At 48.7% G+C, this 21,159-nt stretch overlaps 1 protein-coding gene across 1 annotated transcript in view; it reads left to right on the top strand.

The window, feature by feature from the left end:
• IGFBP2 (insulin like growth factor binding protein 2) overlaps positions 1-1,982 on the top strand; it is a 31,559-nt gene extending 29,577 nt beyond the window's left edge. The window contains exon 4 of the mRNA XM_038744432.1: positions 1,564-1,982. Coding sequence (XP_038600360.1) covers positions 1,564-1,878 — 315 coding nt within the window. The 3' untranslated portion in view covers positions 1,879-1,982. The remainder of the gene's footprint in view (positions 1-1,563) is intronic.
• Positions 1,983-21,159: the final 19,177 nt, after the last annotated feature.

The following is a 21,159-nucleotide window of genomic DNA, read 5'->3' as shown; positions in this document are numbered from 1 at the left end:
AGTAAGCGCCCAATAAATACGATTGAATTGAATGTGAGGGAAGGGGGCGGGGCCGGAGGGAGGGGGAGGGGTCGACGGCGGTCGCTGTGCGGGAAGGGGGCGGGGCTTGGACAGGGAATTAGAACCCACGACCTCTGACTCCCAAGCCCGGGCTCTTGCCACCGGGCCACACTGTGCCTGTCTGTAGGAGTGGGGGTGGGGAAACTCAGAAGCCCCTGGGGTCGGGGGTCTCTACTAGGCCTGGGGTTTACCGGGGTGGCGGGGGGGGGTGTCTCCAAAGTTTTCTGCAAAGTGTCTTGGCTTCAGACAAATAATAATTATAATCATCATCATCAATCGTATTTATTGAGCGCTTACTGTGTGCAGAGCACTGTACTAAGCGCTTGGGAAGTACAAGTTGGCAACATATAGAGCCATACTTCATGCTGCTGCCCGGATTGTCTTTGTCCAGAAACGCTCTGGGCATATTACTCCCCTTCTCAAAAATCTCCAGTGGCTACCAATCAATCTGCGCATCAGGCAGAAACTCCTCACCCTGGGCTTCAAGGCTGTCCATCCCCTCGCCCCCGCCTACCTCACCTCCCTTCTCTCCTTCTACAGCCCACCCCGCACCCTCCGCTCCTCTGCCACCGCTAATCTCCTCACTGTACCTCGCTCTCGCCTGTCCCACCATCGACCCCCGGCCCACGTCATCCCCCGGGCCTGGAATGCCCTCCCTCTCTCTGCCCATCCGCCAAGCTAGCTCTCTTCCTCCCTTCAAGGCCCTGCTGAGAGCTCACCTCCTCCAGGAGGCCTTCCCAGACTGAGCCCCTTCCTTCCTCTCCCCCTCGTCCCCCTCTCCATCCCCCCATCTTACCTCCTTCCCTTCCCCACAGCACCTGTATATATGTATATATGTTTGTACATATTTATTACTCTATTTACTTGTACGTATCTATTCTATTTATTTTATTTTGTTAATATGTTTGGTTTTGTTCTCTGTCTCCCCCTTCTAGACTGTGAGCCCACTGTTGGGTAGGGACCGTCTCTATATGTTGCCAGCTTGTACTTCCCAAGCGCTTAGTACAGTGCTCTGCACACAGTAAGCGCTCAATAAATACGATTGATGATGATGATGACAAGGAGGTGGCCAGGAGGACCAGCCAGTGGCTGAGGCAGCTGCTTTGGGTCTGAGGAGGCAGGTCCAACGGGGGGACAGTGCATATATGTTTGTACATATTTATTACTCTATTTATTTTACTTGTACATATCTATTCTATTCATTTTATTTTGTTAGTATGTTTGGTTTTGTTCTCTGCCCCTTTTAGACTGTGAGCCCACTGTTGGGTAGGGACTGTCTCTATATGTTGCCAATTTGTACTTTCCAAGCGCTTAGTACAGTGCTCTGCACATAGTAAGCGCTCAGTAAATACGATTGATGATGATGATGACAGTGGGAGGGGATGGGGCTTGGGGAGGGGGGCTTCCGTCCCGGCCGGTGTGGGAGGGCGCCCGTCCGGAGCCGGAGAGCCCCGCTGAAACTCCCACCCTCCCTGTCTCCTCCGCTCCCCGTCTCCTCTCCAGTGCAAGATGTCCGTCAACGGCCAGCGGGGCGAGTGCTGGTGTGTGAACCCCAACACGGGCAAGCTGATTCAGGGGGCCCCCACGGTGCGCGGGGACCCCCAGTGCCACCTCTTCCACCCGGAGCCCGAGGGCTGGGGGGGGGCTCCCGCAGCGGGGGCCCTAGCCTGGACCCCATCCGTCGTCCGCAGGCATCTGCCGCCCACCCCCAACCACCACCTCCTCCTCCTCCTCTTGCTCTTCTTCTCCTCCTCCTCCTCCTCCCCCTCTGGGCTGGGGAGGGCCCACGGGCAGGGCCGGATTTTCCAAGAGTTTTAACCTGCATATTTATATTGGGAGAGAGACCCGCCCTGACATCCCTCTCCCCCTCCCCTGCCTGGTCACCTGGCACCCTCTCCCCCTCCTCCCTTGGCAGGGCCGGGGGTGGGGGGAGGACGGGTAGGAGCGGCGTGGCTCAGTGGAAAGAGCGCGGGCTCGGGAGTCAGAGGTCCTGGGTTCCAATCCTGACTCGGCCACTCTTCAGCCGTGTGACCCGGGCAAGCCACTTCTCTGTGCCTCAGTTACCTCATCTGTAAAATGGGGATAAAGACTGTGAGCCCCATGTGGGACAACCTGATCGCCTTGTATTCCCGCCCCTCACGGCGCTTGGAACACATAGTAAGCGCTTAACAGATGCCATCATTATCATTACCCGGGGTGGGGAAGGGGACGGGGGCGCAGTTTGGCGGTTGCGGGCAAAGGGTGGAGGGGGAAAGAGAAGTTTTTTTTTTAACCTGCACCTCTTTCACCTAAGATTAAAAGAAGGAAAAATCAAAGCCATGTCTCCCGTTCTGTGGTCTGATGCCCTGCAGTGGGAAGGGGTGGGTGGGGGGAGGGCCCCGGGTGGCCGGAGACCCTAGATGGAGGGAGACCTTGGGTTGTGGGAAGATCCTGCGTGGCCGGAGACTCTTGGTGGTGGGGAGATGGTAGGTGTCAGGAGACCCTGGACGGTGGGAGACCCTGGGAGGCGGGAAACCCCGGGCAGTGGGAAGACCCTGGCTGGTGGGAGATCTTGTGTGGTGGGAAAACCCTGGGAAGTGGGGAAACGTAGGGGGTGGGAGACCCTGGGCGAGTGGTAGGGGTGAGGAGGGGTCCTTGCAATCCAGGGGTTGGAAGGGAGCAGGGGACATACATTAGAGAAGCAGCGTGGCTCAGTGGAGAAAGCACGGGCTCTGGAGTCAGAGGTCGTGGGTTCAAATCCCGGCCCCACCACTCGTCAGCCGTGTGACCTTGGGCAAGCCACTTCACTTCTCTGGGCCTCAGTTCCCTCAGCTGTAAAATGGGGATGGAGACTGTGAGCCCCCCGTGGGACAACCTGATCACCTTGTAAATTCCCCAGTGCTTACAACAGTGCTCTGCACATAGTAAGCGCTTAATAAATGCCATTATTATTATTATTCACCCCCGCCCCACCCCATCTGTTTGGGGTCCTGGGGAGCCAGCCCGCCCCGCCACAGGGCACCCCCAACCTGCCGGGCATCTCCCAGCCCCAGCCCCGCAGGGGGCCGAGGGGTCAGAGGGCAGGGCCGCCCAGGGCACCTTCTGCTTGGGCTCGCAGGACAGAGAGGCTCCCAGCCGTCCAAGCATCATCGCCTCGACCACTGCCCCGACCGCCTGGCCAAGCACCTCGCCGAGCGCCACCCCAAGCACCGCCCCGACCACCTCCGGGACCATCACCTGCTGGATGACACGCAAATTCGTGAAGCGGTCCATATTTTCTAGCTCACTTCCCCCCTTCAAAGCCCTGCTGAGGGCTCATCTCCTCCAGGAGACCTTCTCCAGCCCAGCCCGCACCCTCCGCTCCTCCGCCGCTAATCTCCTCACCGTACCTCGTTCTCGCCTGTCCCACCATCGACCCGCGGCCCACGTCCTCCCCTGGGCCTGGAATGCCCTCCCTCTGCCCATCCGCCAAGCTAGCTCTCTTCCTCCCTTCAAGGCCCTACTGAGAGCTCACCTCCTCCAGGAGGCCTTCCCAGACTGAGCCCCTTCCTTCCTCTCCCCCTCGTCCCCCTCTCCATCCCCCCATCTTACCTCCTTCCCTTCCCCACAGCACCTGTATATATGTATATATGCTTGTACATATTTATTACTCTATTTTACTTGTACATATCTATTCTATTTTATTTTGTTAGTATGTTTTGTTTTGTTCTCTGTCTCCCCCTTTTAGACTGTGAGCCCACTGTTGGGTAGGGACTGTCTCTATATGTTACCAACTTGTACTTTCCAAGCGCTTAGTACAGTGCTCTGCACACAGTAAGCGCTCAATAAATATGATTATTGATGATGATGATGACCTTCCCAGACTGAGCTCCCCTATTTCTCTGCTCCTCCTCCTCTCCCCATCTCCCCCACTCCCTCCCTCTGCTCTACCCCCCTCCCCGCCCCACACCGCTTGTGCATATTTGTACACATTTACTATTCTATTGATTTTATTAATGATGTGGCTATATCTATAATTCTACTTATTTTACTTATTTATTATTATTATTGATTTTTCTATTGATTTTACTTGTACATATTTACTATTCTATTTTGTTAATGATGTGCCTATAGCTTGAATTCGATTTGTTCCGACGATTTTGACACCCGTCTACATGTGTTGTTTTGTTCTCTGTCTCCCCATTCTAGACCGTGAGCCTGTTGTTGGGTAGGGACCGTCTCTGTGTGTTGCCGACTTGTACTTCCCAAGCGCTTAGTCCAGTGCTCTGCACACAGTAAGTGCTCAATAAATAATAATAATAATAATAATAATGGCATTTATTAAGCACTTACTATGTGCAAAGCACTGTTCTAAGCGCTGGGGAGGTTACAAGATGATCAAGTTGTCCCACATGGGGCTCACAGTCCCAATCCCCATTTTACAGATGAGGTAACTGAGGCCCAGAGAAGTTAAGTGACTTGCCCAAAGTCACACAGCTGACAATTGGCAGAGCCGGGGTTTGAACCCATGACCTCTGACTCCAAAGCCCGTGCTCTTCTCCACTGAGCCACGCTGCTTCTCTAAAGGCGAAAGATTTATGCGCTTTGAAGAGAAGCGAGAAGCAGCGTGGCTCAGTGGAAAGAGCCCGGGCTTGGGAGCCAGAGGTCGTGGGTTCTAATCCGGGCTCCGCCACTTGTCAGCTGTGTGACTTGGGGCGAGTCACTTCGCTTCTCTGGGCCTCAGTTCCCTCATCTGTAAAATGGGGATGAAGGCTGTGAGCCCCCGGTGGGACAACCTGATCACCTTGTATCCCCCCCAGCAATTAGGACAGTGCTTCGCACATAGTAAGCGCTTAACAAATGCCATTATTATTATTATTATTTTTATTAGTAAATACGATTGAATGACTGAATTGATCTATTTTGATGCTATTAATGCCTGTCTACTTGTTTTGTTTTGTTGTCGATTCTATTTATTTTATTTTGTTAGTATGTTTGGTTTTGTTCTCTGTCTCCCCCTTTTAGACTGTGAGCCCACTGTTGGGTAGGGACTGTCTCTATATGTTACCAACTTGTACTTCCCAAGTGCTTAGTACAGTGCTCTGCACACAATAAGCGCTCAATAAATATGATTGATTGATTGATTGATTGTTTGCCTCCCCCACTTCTAGCCTGTGAGGCCGTTGTTGGGTAGGGACCGTCTCTATCTGTTGCCGAATTGTACTTTCCAAGCGCTTGGTACAGTGCTCTACTTAACTTCTCTGGGCCTCAGTTCCCTCATCTGTAAAATGGGGATTAAGACTGTGAGCCCCACGTGGGACAACCTGATCACCCTGTATCCTCCCCAGCGCTTAGAACAGTGCTTTGCACATAGTAAGCGCCTAACAAATGCCAATTATTATTTATTATTATTATTATTACTCTGGGGTGGGGGGGGGGGGCCGCAGGTGGTCTCGCTGCTTCCAAGGGGCTCGGCCCGGGTCTCTGCCGCCACCGTGTGGCCCAAAGGGGAATCGCGAGGCCGGACATTCATTCATTCATTCATTCATTCATTCACTCGTTTGTTCATTCACTCATTCATTCATTCATTCAATTGTATTTATTGAGCGCTTACTGTGTGCAGGGCACTGTACTAAGCGCTTGGGAAGTACAAGTTGGCAACATGTAGAAACGGTCCCTACCCAACAGCGGGCTCACAGTGTAGAAGGGGGAGACAGACAACAAAACAAACCAAATAAAATCATCATCATCCTCAATCGTATTTATTGAGCGCTTCCTATGTGCAGAGCACTGTACTAAGCGCTTGGGAAGTACAAATTGGCAACATATAGAGACAGTCCCTACCCAACAGTGGGCTCACAGTCTAAAAGGGGGGGGATAAATAAATAGAAGAAATACGCACAAGTGCATATACAATATGCACAAGTACATGTGTACATATACACAAGTATACGTACAAGATAAATGCTTGGATCAGCATGGCAGCAGTTTGGATGGAGAAGAGGAGACAGATTTTTAAGGGGATCATGATAGTAGCCCCTCTCATGATTGCACCTGGATTTTTTCCAGTCCTCTACCGGTCTTGGCTACGGGAGGGAGAGTCAAGCAGAGGCCTGTCCATTCCATTCCTAGCTTGGGCAGTGGCTAGCAAGTGGAAGGCAATCTGCAACAAGTCAAAACTCACCCATGCTGGGCAGCAGAAGCAGCACGGGAGAGATTCGAGGGCAGAGACTTCTGGATTTTGACCAAGAAAGCTCTGTGGATCCACTACCAGAACGATTCATTCAATCGTATTTATTGAGCGCTTACTGTGTGCAGAGCACTGGACTAAGCGCTTGGGAAGTACAAGCCGGCAACATAGGGAAACGGCCCCTACCCAACAACGGGCTTACAGTCTAGAAGGGGGAGACGGACGACAAAACAAAACAGGTGGACAGGTGTCAAGTCGTCAGAATAAATAGAAGTAAAGCTAGGTGCACATCATTGACAAAAGAAATAGAATAGTAAATCATCCATTCACTCATTCATTCAATTGTGTTTACTTATAATAATAATAATGGCATTTACTAAGCACCTGCTATGTGCAAAGCACTGTTCTAAGCGCTGGGGAGGATACAAGGTGATCAGGTTGTCAGGTATATATGATCAGGTATCATATATACAGGATACCTGTATATATAAGCAGCGTGGCTCAGTGGAAAGAGCACAGGCTTTGGAGTCAGAGGTCATGGGTTCAAATCCTGGCTCCGCCACTTGTCTGCTGTGTGACCTTGGGCAAGTCACTTAACTTCTCTGTGCCTCAGTTCCCTCATCTGTAAAATGGAGATTTAAGACTATGAGCCCCATGTGGGGCAACCTGATTACTTTGTATCTACCCCAGCGCTTAGAACAGTGCTTGGCATATAGTAAGCACTTAAAAATACCACCATTATTATTATATATATATATGTCTGTACATATTTATTACTCTATTTTACTTGTACATATCTAGTCTATTTTATTTTGTTAGTATGTTTGGTTTTGTTCTCTGTCTCCCCCTCTTAGACTGTGAGCCCACTGTTGGGTAGGGACTGTCTCTATATGTTGCCAACTTGTACTTCCCAAGCACTTAGTACAGTGCTCTGCACACAGTAAGCGCTCAATAAATACAATTGATTGATTGATTGATCAGGTTGTCCCACGAGGGGCTCACAGTCTTAATCCCCATTTTACAGATGCGGTAACTGAGGCACAGAGAAGTTAAGTGACTTGTCCAAGGTCACACAGCTGACAAGCAGCAGAGCAGGGATTAGAACCCATGACCTCTGACTCCCAAGCCCAGGCTCTTTCCACTGAGCCACGTGCTTCCTATGTGCAGAGCACTCTACTAAGCGCTTGGGAGGATAGTACAGTACAATAATAAACAGTGACAATCCTTGCCCACAACGAGAAGCAGCGTGGCTCAGTGGAAAGAGGATGGACTTGGGAATCAGAGGTCGTGGGTTCTAATCCCACCTCTGCCACTTTCATTCATTCATTCAGCCGTATTTATTGAGCACTTACTGTGTGCAGAGCACCTTACTAAGCACTTGGGAAGTACAAATCGACAACATATAGAAACGGTCCCTAGCCACCAACGGGCTCACAGTCTAGAAGGGGGAGACAGGCGACAAAACAAAACTTGTCAGCTGTGTGACTTTGGGCAAGTCACTTCACTTCTCTGGGCCTCAGTTACCTCATCTGTAAAATAGGGATTAAGACTGTGAGCCCCCCATGGGACAACCTGATTACCTTGCATTTCCCCCACACCTAGAACAGTGCTTGGCACATAGTAAGCACTTAATAAATACCATTATTATTATTGCCAGTTGTTTTCTGTGCGACCTTGGGCAAGTCACTTCACTTCTCTGGGCCTCAGTTACCTCATCTGTAAAATGGGGATCGAGACTGTGAGCCCCATGTGGGTCAGGGACTTTGTTCAACCCAATTAGTTTGTATCCACATGGGAGTCAGAGGTCATGGGTTCTAATCCCGGCTCCACCATTTGCTGTGTGACCTTGGGCAAGTCACTCACTTCTCTGAGCCTCAGTTAACTCATCTGTAAAATGGGGATAAAGACGGTGAGCCCCATGTGGGACAACCTGATTACCTTGTATTCCCCCCTGCGCTTAGAACAGTGCTTTGCACATAGTAAGCACGCAACAAATGCCATTATTATTATTATTATTGTTATTATTATTATTATTATTATCCACCCCAGTGTGTAGCACAGTGCCCAGCACACAGTAAGCACTTAACAGATACCATTCCCCCACCTCCCCCACCCCCGAGACTGTGAGCTCATTGTGGGCAGGAAATGTCACTGTTTATTGTATTGTACTTTCCCAAGTACTTAGTACAGTGCTCTGCACACAGTAAGCGCTTAATAAATAATAATGATGGCATTTATTAAGCGCTTACTATGTGCAAAGCACTGTTTAAGCGCTGGGGAGTTTACAAGGTGATCAGGTTGTCCCATGGGGAGTTCACAGTCTTAATCCCCATTGTCCAGATGAGGGAACTGAGGCCCAGAGAAGTTAAGTGACTTGCCCAAAGTCCCACAGCTGACAATTGGCGGAGCCGGGATTTGAACCCATGACCTCTGACTCCAAAGCCCGGGCTCTGTCCACTGAGCCACGCTGCTTCTCTACAATTGAATGAATTGAGTGAACGAATGAACAATAGAATAATATAATAGACACATTCCCTGTCCACAATGAGGGAAGCAGCGTGGTTCAGTGGAAAGAGCCCGGGCTTTGGAGTCAGAGGCCGTGGGTTCCAATCCCGGCTCCGTCACTTGTCAGCTGTGTGACTTTGGGCAAGTCACTTCACTTCTCTGGGCCTCAGTTCCCTCACCTGTAAAATGGGGATGAAGACTCTGAGCCCCTCGTGGGACAACCTGATTACCTTGTGTCTACCCCAGCGCTTAGAACAGTGCTTTGCACATAGGAAGCGCTTAACAAATACCATTATTATTATTATTAATAATAGTAATAATGATTATGGTACAGTGCTCTGCACACAGTAAGCGCTCAATAAATACGATTGATTGATTAAGCACTTACTATGTGCTAGGCACTGTACTAAGCACTGGGGTGGATACAAGCAAACCGGGTTGGACACAGTGCCCGTCCCACAAAGGGCTCACAGTCTCAATCCCCATTTTACAGATGAAAAAAATGAGGCCCAGTGACTTACTCAAGGTCACACAGCAGACGAGTAGTGCAGGTGGGATTAGAACCCATGACCATCTTACTCCTGGGCCCAAGCTCTACCCACTGTTCCACATCTCCCCGGTTGTTACTCTCTTTATTTATTTTACTTGTACATATCTATTCTATTTATTTTGTTTTGTTAGTATGTTTGGTTATGTTCTCTGTCTCCCCTTTTTAGACTGTGAGCCCACTGCCGGGTAGGGACCGTCTCTATATGTTACCAACTTGTACTCCCCAAGCACTTAGTACAGTGCTCTGCACACAGTAAGCGCTCAATAAATACGATTGATGATGTGGGGGCCGCTTCCACGCTGCGGTACTCGGCTCCGGGAGCCGAGGATGAGGGAGGCGGGTGGCTGGAAGAAGTAGGAATTGGAATAAGAATAGTCTAATATAGTCTTGTCATGTCATGTGCTGTTGAGTCGTCTTCGCCGACCCACAGCGATGCCGTGGACACATCTCTCCCAGAAGACCCCCCCCCTCCATCTGCCATCATTCTGGTAGTGGATCCATCTTACCTCCTTCCCTTCCCCACAGCACCTGTATATACGTATATATGTTTGTACATATTTATTTCTCTATTTATTTATTTATTTTACTTGTACCTATCTATTCTATTTATTTTATTTTGTTAGGATGTTTGGTTTTGTTCTCTGTCTCCCCCTTTTCGACTGTGAGCCCGCTGTTGGGTAGGGACTGTCTCTCTATGTTGCCAACTTGGACTTCCCAAGCGCTTAGTACAGCGCTCTGCAAACAGTAAGCGCTCAATAAATATGATTGATTGATTGTACATATTTATTTCTCTATTTATTTATTTATTTTACTTGTACCTATCTATTCTGTTTATTTTATTTTGTTAGGATGTTTGGTTTTGTTCTCTGTCTTCCCCCTTTTAGACTGTGAGCCCACTGTTGGGTAGGGACCGTTTCTACATGTTGCCAACTTGGACTTCCCAAGTGCTTAGTACAGTGCTCGGCACACAGTAAGCGCTCAATAAATACGATTGATTGATTGATTGATTGTACATATTTATTTCTCTATTTATTTATTTATTTTACTTGTACATATCTATTCTATTTATTTTATTTTGTTAGGATGTTTGGTTTTGTTCTCTGTCTCCCCCTTTTAGACTGTGAGCCCACTGTTGGGTAGGGACTGTCTCTCTATGTTGCCAACTTGGACTTCCCAAGAGCTTAGTACGGTGCTCGGCACACAGTAAGCGCTCAATAAATACGATTGATTGATTGATTGATTGTACATATTTATTTCTCTATTTATTTATTTATTTTACTTGTACATATCTATTCTATTTATTTTATTTTGTTAGGTTTGGTTTTGTTCTCTGTCTCCCCCTTTTAGACTGTGAGTCTACTGTTGGGTAGGGACTGTCTCTATATGTTGCCAACTTGGACTTTCCAAGCGCTTAGTACAGTGCTCTGCACACAGTAAGCGCTCAATAAATACGATTGATTGATTGATTGTACATATTTATTTCTCTATTTTTTTATTTTACTTGTACATATCTATTCTATTTATTTTATTTTGTTAGGATGTTTGGTTTTGTTCTCTGTCTTCCCCCTTTTAGACTGTGAGCCCACTGTTGGGTTAGGACCGTCTCTCTATGTTGCCAACTTGGACTTCCCAAGCGCTTAGTACAGTGCTCTGCACACAGTAAGCGCTCAATAAATGCGATTGATTGATCCACAGAGTTTTCTTGGGCAAAATCCAGATGTGGTTGACCATTGCCTCCTTCTGCGCAGCAAACCTGAGTCTCCGCCCTCGATTCTCTCCCGTGCCGCCGCTGCCCGGAGCAGGTGAGTTTTGAGTTGTAGCAGATTGACTCTCCCTCCTGTAGCCGAGACTGGTAGGGGACTGGAAACTCTCCAGGTACTACCCTGAGAGGGGATAATAGAATATAATAATAAAAATATTATAATACAATAATGTGGTATAATATCTCTAATTTATCTATTAGTATTTATGCCTGTCTCCCCACCCGCTCTGGACTGTAAGCTCACTGTTGGCTGGTAATGTGTTTTTTAATTGTTGTATTGTACTTTCCCAAGCGCATAGTACAATGCTCTGCCCAATGAATGAGTGATTGAATGAATGAATGAACAAAAGCAGAAGCAGCAGCAGTACGTGTTGTATTGTACTTTCCTAAATGCTTAGTACAGTGCTCTGCACACAGTAAGTGCTCAATAAATACGATTGAATGAATGAATGACAGTAATAACAATAATAATAATAATAATGTCATTTATTAAGTGCTTACTATGTGCAAAGCACTGTTCTAAGCGCTGGGGAGTTTACAAGGTGATCAGGTTGTCCCACGTGGGGCTTACAGTCTTAACCCCCATTTTCCAGATGAGGGAACTGAGGCCCAGAGAAGTTGAGTGACTTGCCCAAAGTCACACAGCTGACAAGTGGCGGAGCCGGGATTCGAACCCATGACCTCCGACTCCAAAGCCCGGGCTCTTTCCACTGAGCCACGCTGCTTCCCAAAGTAACAGGAATAGCAAAGTAATAGTTGCAGAAGCAGCAGTAGTAGTAGCAGTAAAAGAAGTATTCATTCATTCATTCAGTCGTATTTATTGAGGGTTTACTGTGTGCAGAACACTGTACTAAGCACTAAGTGAAGCAGTGTGGTTCAGTGGAAAGAGCACGGGCTTTGGAGTCAGAGGTCATGGGTTCAAATCCCAACTCCGCCAATTGTCAGCTGTGTGACTTTGTGATGTAAGCGATGTGATGTACCTGTATATATGTTTGTACATATTTCAGCACTTAGAACAGTGCTTTGCACATAGTAAGCGCTTAATAAATGCCATTATTATTATTATTACACTGTACCAGTAAACAGACACATTCCCTGCCCACCACAAGCTTACAGTCTAGGGCGGGAAGGGAGACATTAACTAAATAAATAAATTACATAAATTACAGATAAGCGCTGTGGGGCTGGGAAGGGGGATAGTAATAATAATAATAATGATGATGGTACTTGTTAAGTGCTTACTATGGGCAAAGCACCATTCTAAGTGCTGAGGAGGTTACAAGGTGATCAGGTTGTCCCACGGGGGGCTCACAGTTTTAATCCCTGTTTTACAGAGGAGGTAACTGAGGCAGAGTGAAGTTAAGTGACTTGCCCAAAGTCACACAGCTGATGGAGCCGGGATTTGAACCCGTGACCTCTGACTCCAAAGCCCGGGCTCTTTTCACTGAGCTGGATGAATAAAGGGAGGAAGTCAAGGCAATGCAGAAGGGAATGCGGGCTCACAGTCTAGAAGGGGGAGACAGACGACAAAACAAAACAGGTGGACAGGTGTCAAGTCGTCAGAATAAATAGAGATAAAGCTAGGTGCACATCATTGACAAAAGAAATAGAATAGTAAATCATTCATTCACTCATTCATTCAATTGTGTTTGTTTATAATAATAATAATGGCATTTACTAAGCACCTGCTATGTGCAATGCACTGTTCTAAGTGCTGGGGAGGATACAAGGTGATCAGGTTGTCAGGTATATATGATCAGGTATCATATATACAGGATGCCTGTATATATGTATATATGTCTGTACATATTTATTACTCTACTTATTTATTTTACTTGTACATATCTATTCTATTTTATTTTGTTAGTATGTTTGGTTTTGTTCTCTGTCTCCCCATTTTAGACTGTGAGCCCACTGTTGGGTAGGGACTGTCTCTATATGTTGCCAACTTGTACTTCCCAAGCGTTTAGTACAGTGCTCTGCACACAGTAAGCGCTCAATAAATACGATTGATTGATTGATTGATTGAATGGGAGAAGGGGATAGGAGGGCTTAGTTGGGGAAGGCCTCTTGGAGGAGTTGGAACTTCAGTAAGGCTTTGAAGGGGTAGAGAATCATTGTCTGTGGGATATGAGGAGGGAGGGCGTTACAGGCCAGAGGCAAGACGTGGGTGAGGGGTCAGCGGTGAGATAGATGAGATCGAAGGACAGTGAAAACATTGGAGGAGTGAAGTGTGTGGGCTGGGATGGAGTAGGAGAGTGGTGAGGTGAGGTAATAATAATAATAATAATGGCATTTATTAAGCACTTACTATGTGCAAAGCCCTGTTAGGAGGGGGTGAGCTGATTAAATGCTTTAAAGCTGATAGTGAGGAGTTCCTGTTTGTTGCGGAGGTGGATGGGCAACCACTGGAAGCTCTTGAGGAGTGGGGAAACATAGCCTGAACACTTTCGTAGAAAAATGATCCGGGGAGGAGAGTGAGGTGTGGACTAGAGTGGGGAGAGACAGGAGGCGGGGAGACAGCAAGGAGGCTGATACAGTCATCCAGTTGGGATAGGATGAGTGATTGTATTAACACGGTAGCGGTTTGGATGGAGACAAAAAGATGGATTTTTGGGATGTGAAGGTGGAATGAAGGCGGAACTGACATTCATTCATTCAATCATATTTATTGAGCGCTTACCGTGTGTAGACCACTGTACTAAGCTATTGGGAAGTACAAGTCGGCAACATATAGAGACGGTCCCTACCAAACAACTGGCACACAGTCAAGAAGGGGGAGACAGACAGCCAAACAAAACATGTAGACAGGTGTCAAAATCATCAGAACAACTAGAATTAAGGTTATATGCACATCATTAGCAAAATAAATAGAATAGTAAATATGTACAAGTAAAATAGAGTAATAAATCTGTACAAATATATACAAGTGCTGTGGGGAGGGGAAGTAGGGTGGGGGGTTGGGGAGAAAGAGAGGAAAAAGGGGGCTCAGTCTGGGAAGGCCTCCTGGAAGAGGCGAGCTCTCAGTAGGGCTTTGAAGGGAGGAAGAGAGCTAGCTTGGTGGATGAATGGAGGGAGGGCATTCCAGGCCAGGGGGAGGACGTGGGCTGGGGGTCGACAGCGGGACAGGCGAGAACGAGGTACAGTGAGGAGGTTAGCGGCAGAGGAGTGGAGGGTGCGGGCTGGGCTGGAGAAGGAGAGAAGGGAGGTGAGGTAGGAGGGGGCGAGGTGATGGACAGCCTTGAAGCCCAGGGTGAGGAGTTTCTACCTGATGCGCAGATTGATTGGTAGCCACTGGAGATTTTTGAGGAGGGGAGTAACATGCCCAGAGCGTTTCTGGACAAAGACAATCCGGGCAGCGGCGTGAAGTATGGATTGAAGTGGGGAGAAGCAGGAGGATGGGAGATCAGAGAGGAGGCTGATGCAGTAATCCAGTCGGCATAGGTTGAGAGATTGAACCAGCAAGGTAGCGGTCTGGATAGAGAGGAAAGGGCAGATCTTGGCAATGTTGTGGAGGTGAGACTGGCAGGTTCTGATGACGGGTTGGATGTGAGGGGTGAACGAGAAAGCGGAGTTGAGGACGACACCAAGTTTGCAGGCTTGTGAGACGGGAAGGATGGTAGTGCCATCTACAGTGATGGGAAAGCCAGGGAGAGGGCAGGGTTTGGGAGGGAAGACAAGGAGTTCAGTCTTGGACATACTGAGTTTTAGATGGTGGGCAGACATCCAGATGGAGAAGTCCTGAAGGCAGGAGGAGATACGAGCCTGGAGAGAGGGGGAGAGAGGGAGAGAGAGCAGGGGCAGAGATGTAGATTTGGGTGTCATCAGTGTAGAGATGACAGTTGAAGCCGTGGGAGCGAATGAGTTCACCAAGGGAGTGAGTGTAGATCGGGAACAGAAGGGGACCAAGAACTGACCCTTGAGGAACCCCTACAGTAAGGGGATGGGAGGGGGAGGAGGAGCCCACGAAGGAGACAGAGAATTAATGGCCAGAGAGGTAAGAGGAGAACCAGGAGAGGACGGAGTCTGTGAAGCCAAGGTTGGGTAGCGTGTTGAGGAGAAGGGAGTGATCCACAGTGTCGAAGGCAGCTGAGAGGTCGAGTAGATTAGGATAGAGTAGGAGCCATACATATGTGCTGGGGGCTGGAGGGGGGATGAATGAAGGAGCAAGTAAGAGCAGTGCAGAAGGGAGTGGGAGAAGAAAGGGGGGCTTAGTTAGGGAAGGCTTTGAAGTGGGGGAGAGCAATTATTTGTCTGATATGAGGTGGAAGGGCATTCCAAACCAGAGATAGGATGTGGGTGAGAAGTCGAGGTGAGATAGATGAGATCGAGATACAACGAGAACCTTAACGATAGAGGAACGAAGTGTGTGGGCTGGGTTGTAGTAGGAGAGTAGTGAGGTGAGGTAGGACAGAGCAAGGTGACTAAGTACTTTAAAGCCAATGGTGAGGAGTTTTTGTCTGATGCAGAGGTGGATGGGCAACCTCTAGAGTTTCTTGAGGAATGGGGAAACATGGTCTGAACGTTTTTAAAGGAAAATGATTTGGGCAGCAGAGTGAAGTATGGACTGGAGTGGGGAGAGATAGGAGGCAAGGAGGTCAACAAGGGGGCTGATACAATAATCAAAGCAGGATAGGATATGTGCTTACATTAATGTGGTAGCAGATTGGGGTGATGCTGTGAAGGTAGAACTGACAGGATTTAGTTATGGCTTGAAAATATGTGTGGAATGAGAGAGGGGGTCAAGGATAATGCCAAGGTTATGGGCTTGTGAGATAGGAAGGATGGTGGGGCCGTCAACAGTGTTGGGACAGTGAGCGGGAGGACGGGGTTTGGGAGAGAAGATAAGAAGTTCAGTTTTAGCCGTATTAAGTTGGAGGTGACAGGAGGACATCCAAGTAGAGATGTCTTGAAGGCAGGAGGAAATGTGAGACTGCAGAGATCATCATCATCATCATCAATCGTATTTATTGAGTGCTTACTATGTGCAGAGCACTGTACTAAGCACTTGGGAAGTACAAATTGGCAACATATAGAGACAGTCCCTACCCAACAGTGGGCTCACAGTCTAAAAGGGGGAGACAGAGAACAAAACCAAACATACTAACAAAATAAAATAGAATAGATATGTAGAAAATAAATTAAATAAATAAATAGAGTAAAAAAATATGTACAAACATATATACATATATACAGGTTTTGTGGGGAAGGGAGGGAGGTAAGATGGGGGGATGGAGAGGGGGACGAGCGGGAGAGGAAGGAAGGGGCTCAGTCTGGGAAGGCCTCCTGGAGGAGGTGAGCTCTCAGCAGGGCCTTGAAGGGAGGAAGAGAGCTAGCTTGGCAGATGGGCAGAGGGAGGGCATTCCAGGCCCAGGGGATGACGTGGGCCGGGGGTCGATGGCGGGACAGGCGAGAGCGAGGTACGGTGAGGAGATCAGCGGTGGAGGAGCGGAGGGTGCGGGCTGGGCAGTAGAAGGAGAGAAGGGAGGTGAGGTAGGAGGGGGCGAGGTGATGGACAGCCTTGAAGCCCAGGGTGAGGAGTTTCTGCCTGATGCGCAGATTGATTGGTAGCCACTGGAGATTTTTGAGGAGGGGAGTGATATGCCCAGAGCGTTTCTGGACAAAAATAATCAGGGCAGCAGTATGAAGTATGGATTGAAGTGGAGAGAGACACGAGGATGGGAGATCAGAGAGAAGGCTGATGCAGTAGTCCAGAGATGGAGAGAGATCAGGGCTGGAGATGGAGCTTTGGGTGTCATCAGCATAGGGGTGATAGTTGAAGCTGTGTGAGCAAATTAGTTTTCCAAGGGAGTGGGTGTAGATGGAGAAAAGAAGGAGACCCAGAGGTGAACCTTGAGGGACCCCCACAGTTAGGAGATGGGTGGCAGAGGAGGAGCCTGTGAAAGAGACTGAGAAGGAGCGGCCAGACAGATAGGAGAACCAGGAGAGGACAGTGTCAGTGAAGTTGAGGTTGGATAATGTTTCCAGAAAGGGAGTGGTCGACAGTGTCGAAGGCAGCTGAAGGTCGAGGAGGATAACATGCCCACGTCTCCCCCATCCTAAGAAAACCCTCTCTTGACCCCACTGCCCCTTCTAGTTATAGCCCTATCTCCCTCCTACCATTCCTTTCCAAACTCCTAGAACGATGTCATCTACACTCGCTGCCTTGAATTCCTCAATTTCAACTGTCTTCTAGACCCCCTCCAGTTTGGCTTCCGTCCCCTACACTTCACCGAAACTGCCCTCTCGAAGGTCACCGATGACCTCCTTCTTGCCAAATCCAATGGCTCCTACTCTATCCTAATCCTCCTCGACCTCTCAGCTGCCTTCGACACTGTGGATCACCCCCTTCTCCTCAACACGCTATCCAACCTTGGCTTCACAGGCTCCATCCTCTCCTGGTTCTCCTCTTATCTCTCCGGCCATTCATTCTCAGTCACCTTTGCAGGCTCCTCCTCCCCCTCCCATCTCCTTACAGTAGGGGTTCCTCAAGGGTCAGTCCTCAGTCCCCTTCTGTTCTCTATCTACACTCACTCCCTTGGTGAACTCATTCGCTACCACGGCTTCAGCTATCATCTCTACACTGACGACACCCAAATCTCCATCCCCACCCCTGCTCTCTCTCCCTCCTTCCAGGCTCGTATCTGCTCCTGCCTTCGGGACATCTCCATCTGGATGTCTGCCTGCCATCTAAAACTCAATATGTACAAGACTGAGCTCCTTATCTTCCCTCCCAAACCCTGTCCTCTCCCTGACTTTCCCATCACTGTAGACGACACTACCATCCTTCCTATCTCACAAGCCTGGGGTCATCCTTGACCCCGCTCTCTCATTCACCCCACACATCCAATCCATCACCAAAACCTTCTGGTCTCACCTCCACATCACCAAGATCCGCCTTTTCCTCTCTATCTAAACCGCTACCTTGCTGATTCAATCTCTTGTCCTATCCTGACTGGATTTCTGCATCAGCCTCCTCTCTGATCTCCCATCCTCCTGTCTCTCCCCACTTCAGTCTATACTTCACTCTGCTGCCTGGATGATCTTTCTACAGAAACGCTCTGGGCATGTCACTCCCCTCCTCAAAAATCTCCAGTGGTTGCCTGTCAACCTGCGAGTCAAGCAAAAACTCCTCACTCTCGGCTGCAAGGCTGTCCATCACCTTGTCCCCTTCTACCTCACCTCCCTTCTCTCCTTCTCCAGCCCAGCCTGCACCCTCTGCTCCTCTGCCGCTAACCTCCTCACTGTACCTTGTTCTCGCTTGTCCCGCCATTGACCCCTGGCCCATGTCCTTCCCCTGGCCTGGAATGCCCTCCCTCTGCACATCTGCCAAACTAGCTCTCTTCCTTCCTTCAAAACCCTACTGAGAGCTCACCTCCTCCAGGAGGCCTTCCCAGACTGAGCCCCTTTTTTCCTCTCCTTCTCCCCATCCCTTCCCCTCTGCCTTACCTCCTTCCCCTCCCCACAACACTTGTATATATTTGTACAGATTTATTACTGGATTTTATTTGTACATATTTACTACTCTATTTTGTTAATGATGTGCATATAGCTATAATTCTATTTATTCTGATTGTTTTGACACCTGTCTATGTGTTTTGTATTGTTGTCTGTCTCCCCCTTCTATACTGTAAGCCCGTTGTTGCCGACTTGTACTTCCCAAGCGCTTAGTATAGTGCTCTGCACACAGTAAGCACTCAATAAATGCGATTGAATGAATGAATGAATGAGTAGAGGCCGTAGTATTTGGCAAGAAGGCGATCACTGGTAACCTTTGAGAGGGCGGCTTCTGTGGAGCGAAGGGGACAGAAGCTGGATTGGAGGGTGTCAAGGAGAGAACTGGAGGAGAGGAATTTGAGACAGCGGGTGTAGACATCTCGCTTGAAGAGTTTGGAAAATAATGGTAGGAGGGAAATGGGGCAATAACTGGAGGGAGCCGAAAGGTCAAGGAAAACTTTTTTTAGGATGAGAGACATGAGCAGGTTTGAACGTAGTGGTGGAGGAACCATTGGAAAGGGAACAGTTGAAGATGGTGGACAGGGAGAGAGCAAGAGATTTGATAAGTTTTGACAGGATGGGGTTGGAAGGACTGGTGGAGGAGGTGGATTGAGAGAAAAGGATGGAGATTGTCTCTTAAAATATTGCTGGGAAAGGTGGGAGAGGTTGAAAAAGGGACAGGAGGAAGAAGGGACTAGAGAGGAGCTGGGGAGATTTTCATTAGACCACACCTGATGGTCAGTTTTACCAATCAAATTGATGGCCAGGTCATCAGGGGCAAGAGAGTGGGGTAGGACTGGGGGAAAAGGGGGTTTGAGGATGGAATTCAACATTTGGAACAGCTGGTGGGGGCAGTGGATTGTTGCTGGCAGGAGGAGGAGGAGGGGGCAGAGTTAAATCAGATAAGGATTTATCTGTATATATGTAAATATGTTTGTACAGATCTATTACTCTATTTTATTTGTACATATTCACTATTCTATTTATTTTGTTAATGATGTGCATCTAGCTTTACTCCTATTTATTCTGATGACTTGACACCTGTCCACATGTTTTGTTTTGTTGTCTGTCTCCCCCTTCTAGACTGTGAGCACGTTGTTGGGTAGGGACCGTCTCTATATGTTGCCAACTTGTACTTCCCAAGCGCTTAGTCCAGTGCTCTGCATACAGTAAGCGCTCAATAAATATGACTGAATGAATGAATGAGGATGAATTTGAGACTATTATTATTACTCTGGTATCTATTCATTCATTCAATCGTATTTATTGAGCGCTTACTGTGTGCAGAGCACTGTACTAAGCCCTTGGGAAGTACAAGTTGGCAACATATAGAGATGGTCCCTACCCAACAGCAGGCTCACAGTCTAGAAGGGGGAGACAGACAACAAAACAAAACATATTAACAAAATAAAATAAATAGAATAAATATGTACAAGTAAAGTAAAAAACAGTAATAAATATGTACAAACCTATATACATATATACAAGTGCTGTGGGGAGGGGAAGGAGATAAGGCGGGGGGGTGGGGAGGGGGAGTAGGGGGAGAGGAAGGAGGGGGCTTAGTCTGGGAAGGCCTCCTGGAGAAGGTGAGTTCTCAGTAGGGCTTTGAAGGGAGGAAGAGAGCTAGCTTGGTGGATGTGCGGAGGGAGGGCATTCCAGGCCCGGGGGAGGACGTGGGCCAGGGGTCGATGGCGGGTCAGGCGAGAATGAGGCACAGTGAGGAGATTAGCGGCAGAGGAGCGGACGGTGTGGACTGGGCTGGAGAAGGAGAGAAGGGAGGTGAGGTAGGAGGGGGCGAGGTGATGGACAGCCTTGAAGCCCAGGGTGAGGAGTTTTTGCCTGATGCGTAGGTTGATTGGTAACCACTGGAGATTTTTGAGGAGGGGAGTAATGTGCCCAGAGTGTTTCTGCACAAAGACAATCCGGGCAGCGGCGTGAAGTATGGATTGAAGTGGGGAGAGACAGGAGGATGGGAGATCAGAGAGGAGGCTGATGCAGTAATCCAGTCGGGATAGGATGAGAGATTGAATGAGCAGGGTCGCGGTTTGGATGGAGAGGAAAGGGCAGATCTTGGTGATGTTGCGGAGGTGAGACCTGCAGGATTTGGTGACGGATTGAATGTGAGGGGTGAACGAGAGAGCGGAGTCAAGGATGACACCAAGGTTGTGGGCTTGTGAGATGGGAAGGATGGTACTGCCGACAACAGTGATGGGAAAGTCAGGGAGAGGGCAGGGTTTGGGAGGGAAGATAAGGAGTTCAGTCTTGGACATGTTGAGTTTTAGATGGCGGGCAGACATCCAGATGGAGATGTCCTGAAGGCAGGAGGAGATATGAGCCTGGAGGGAGGGAGAGAGAGCAGGGGCAGAGATGTAGATTTGGGTGTCATCAGCGTAGAGATGATAGTTGAAGCCGTGGGAGCCAATGAGTTCACCAAGGGAGTGAGTGTAGATAGGGAACAGAAGGGGACCGAGAACTGACCCTTGAGGAACCCCTACAGTAAGGGGATGGGAGGGGGAGGAGGAACCCGTGAAGGAGACAGAGAATGAACGGCCAGAGAGGTAAGAGGAGAACCAGGAGAGGACAGAGTCTGTGAAGCCAAGGTTGGATAGTGTGTTGAGGAGAAGGGGGTGGTCCACA

The sequence above is a fragment of the Tachyglossus aculeatus genome, chromosome 1 (assembly GCF_015852505.1).
Source record: "Tachyglossus aculeatus isolate mTacAcu1 chromosome 1, mTacAcu1.pri, whole genome shotgun sequence".
Classification (NCBI taxonomy): domain Eukaryota; kingdom Metazoa; phylum Chordata; class Mammalia; order Monotremata; family Tachyglossidae; genus Tachyglossus; species Tachyglossus aculeatus.
Note: the sequence above shows the minus strand (reverse complement) of the source record. Positions and strands in the feature narration are given on the sequence as shown.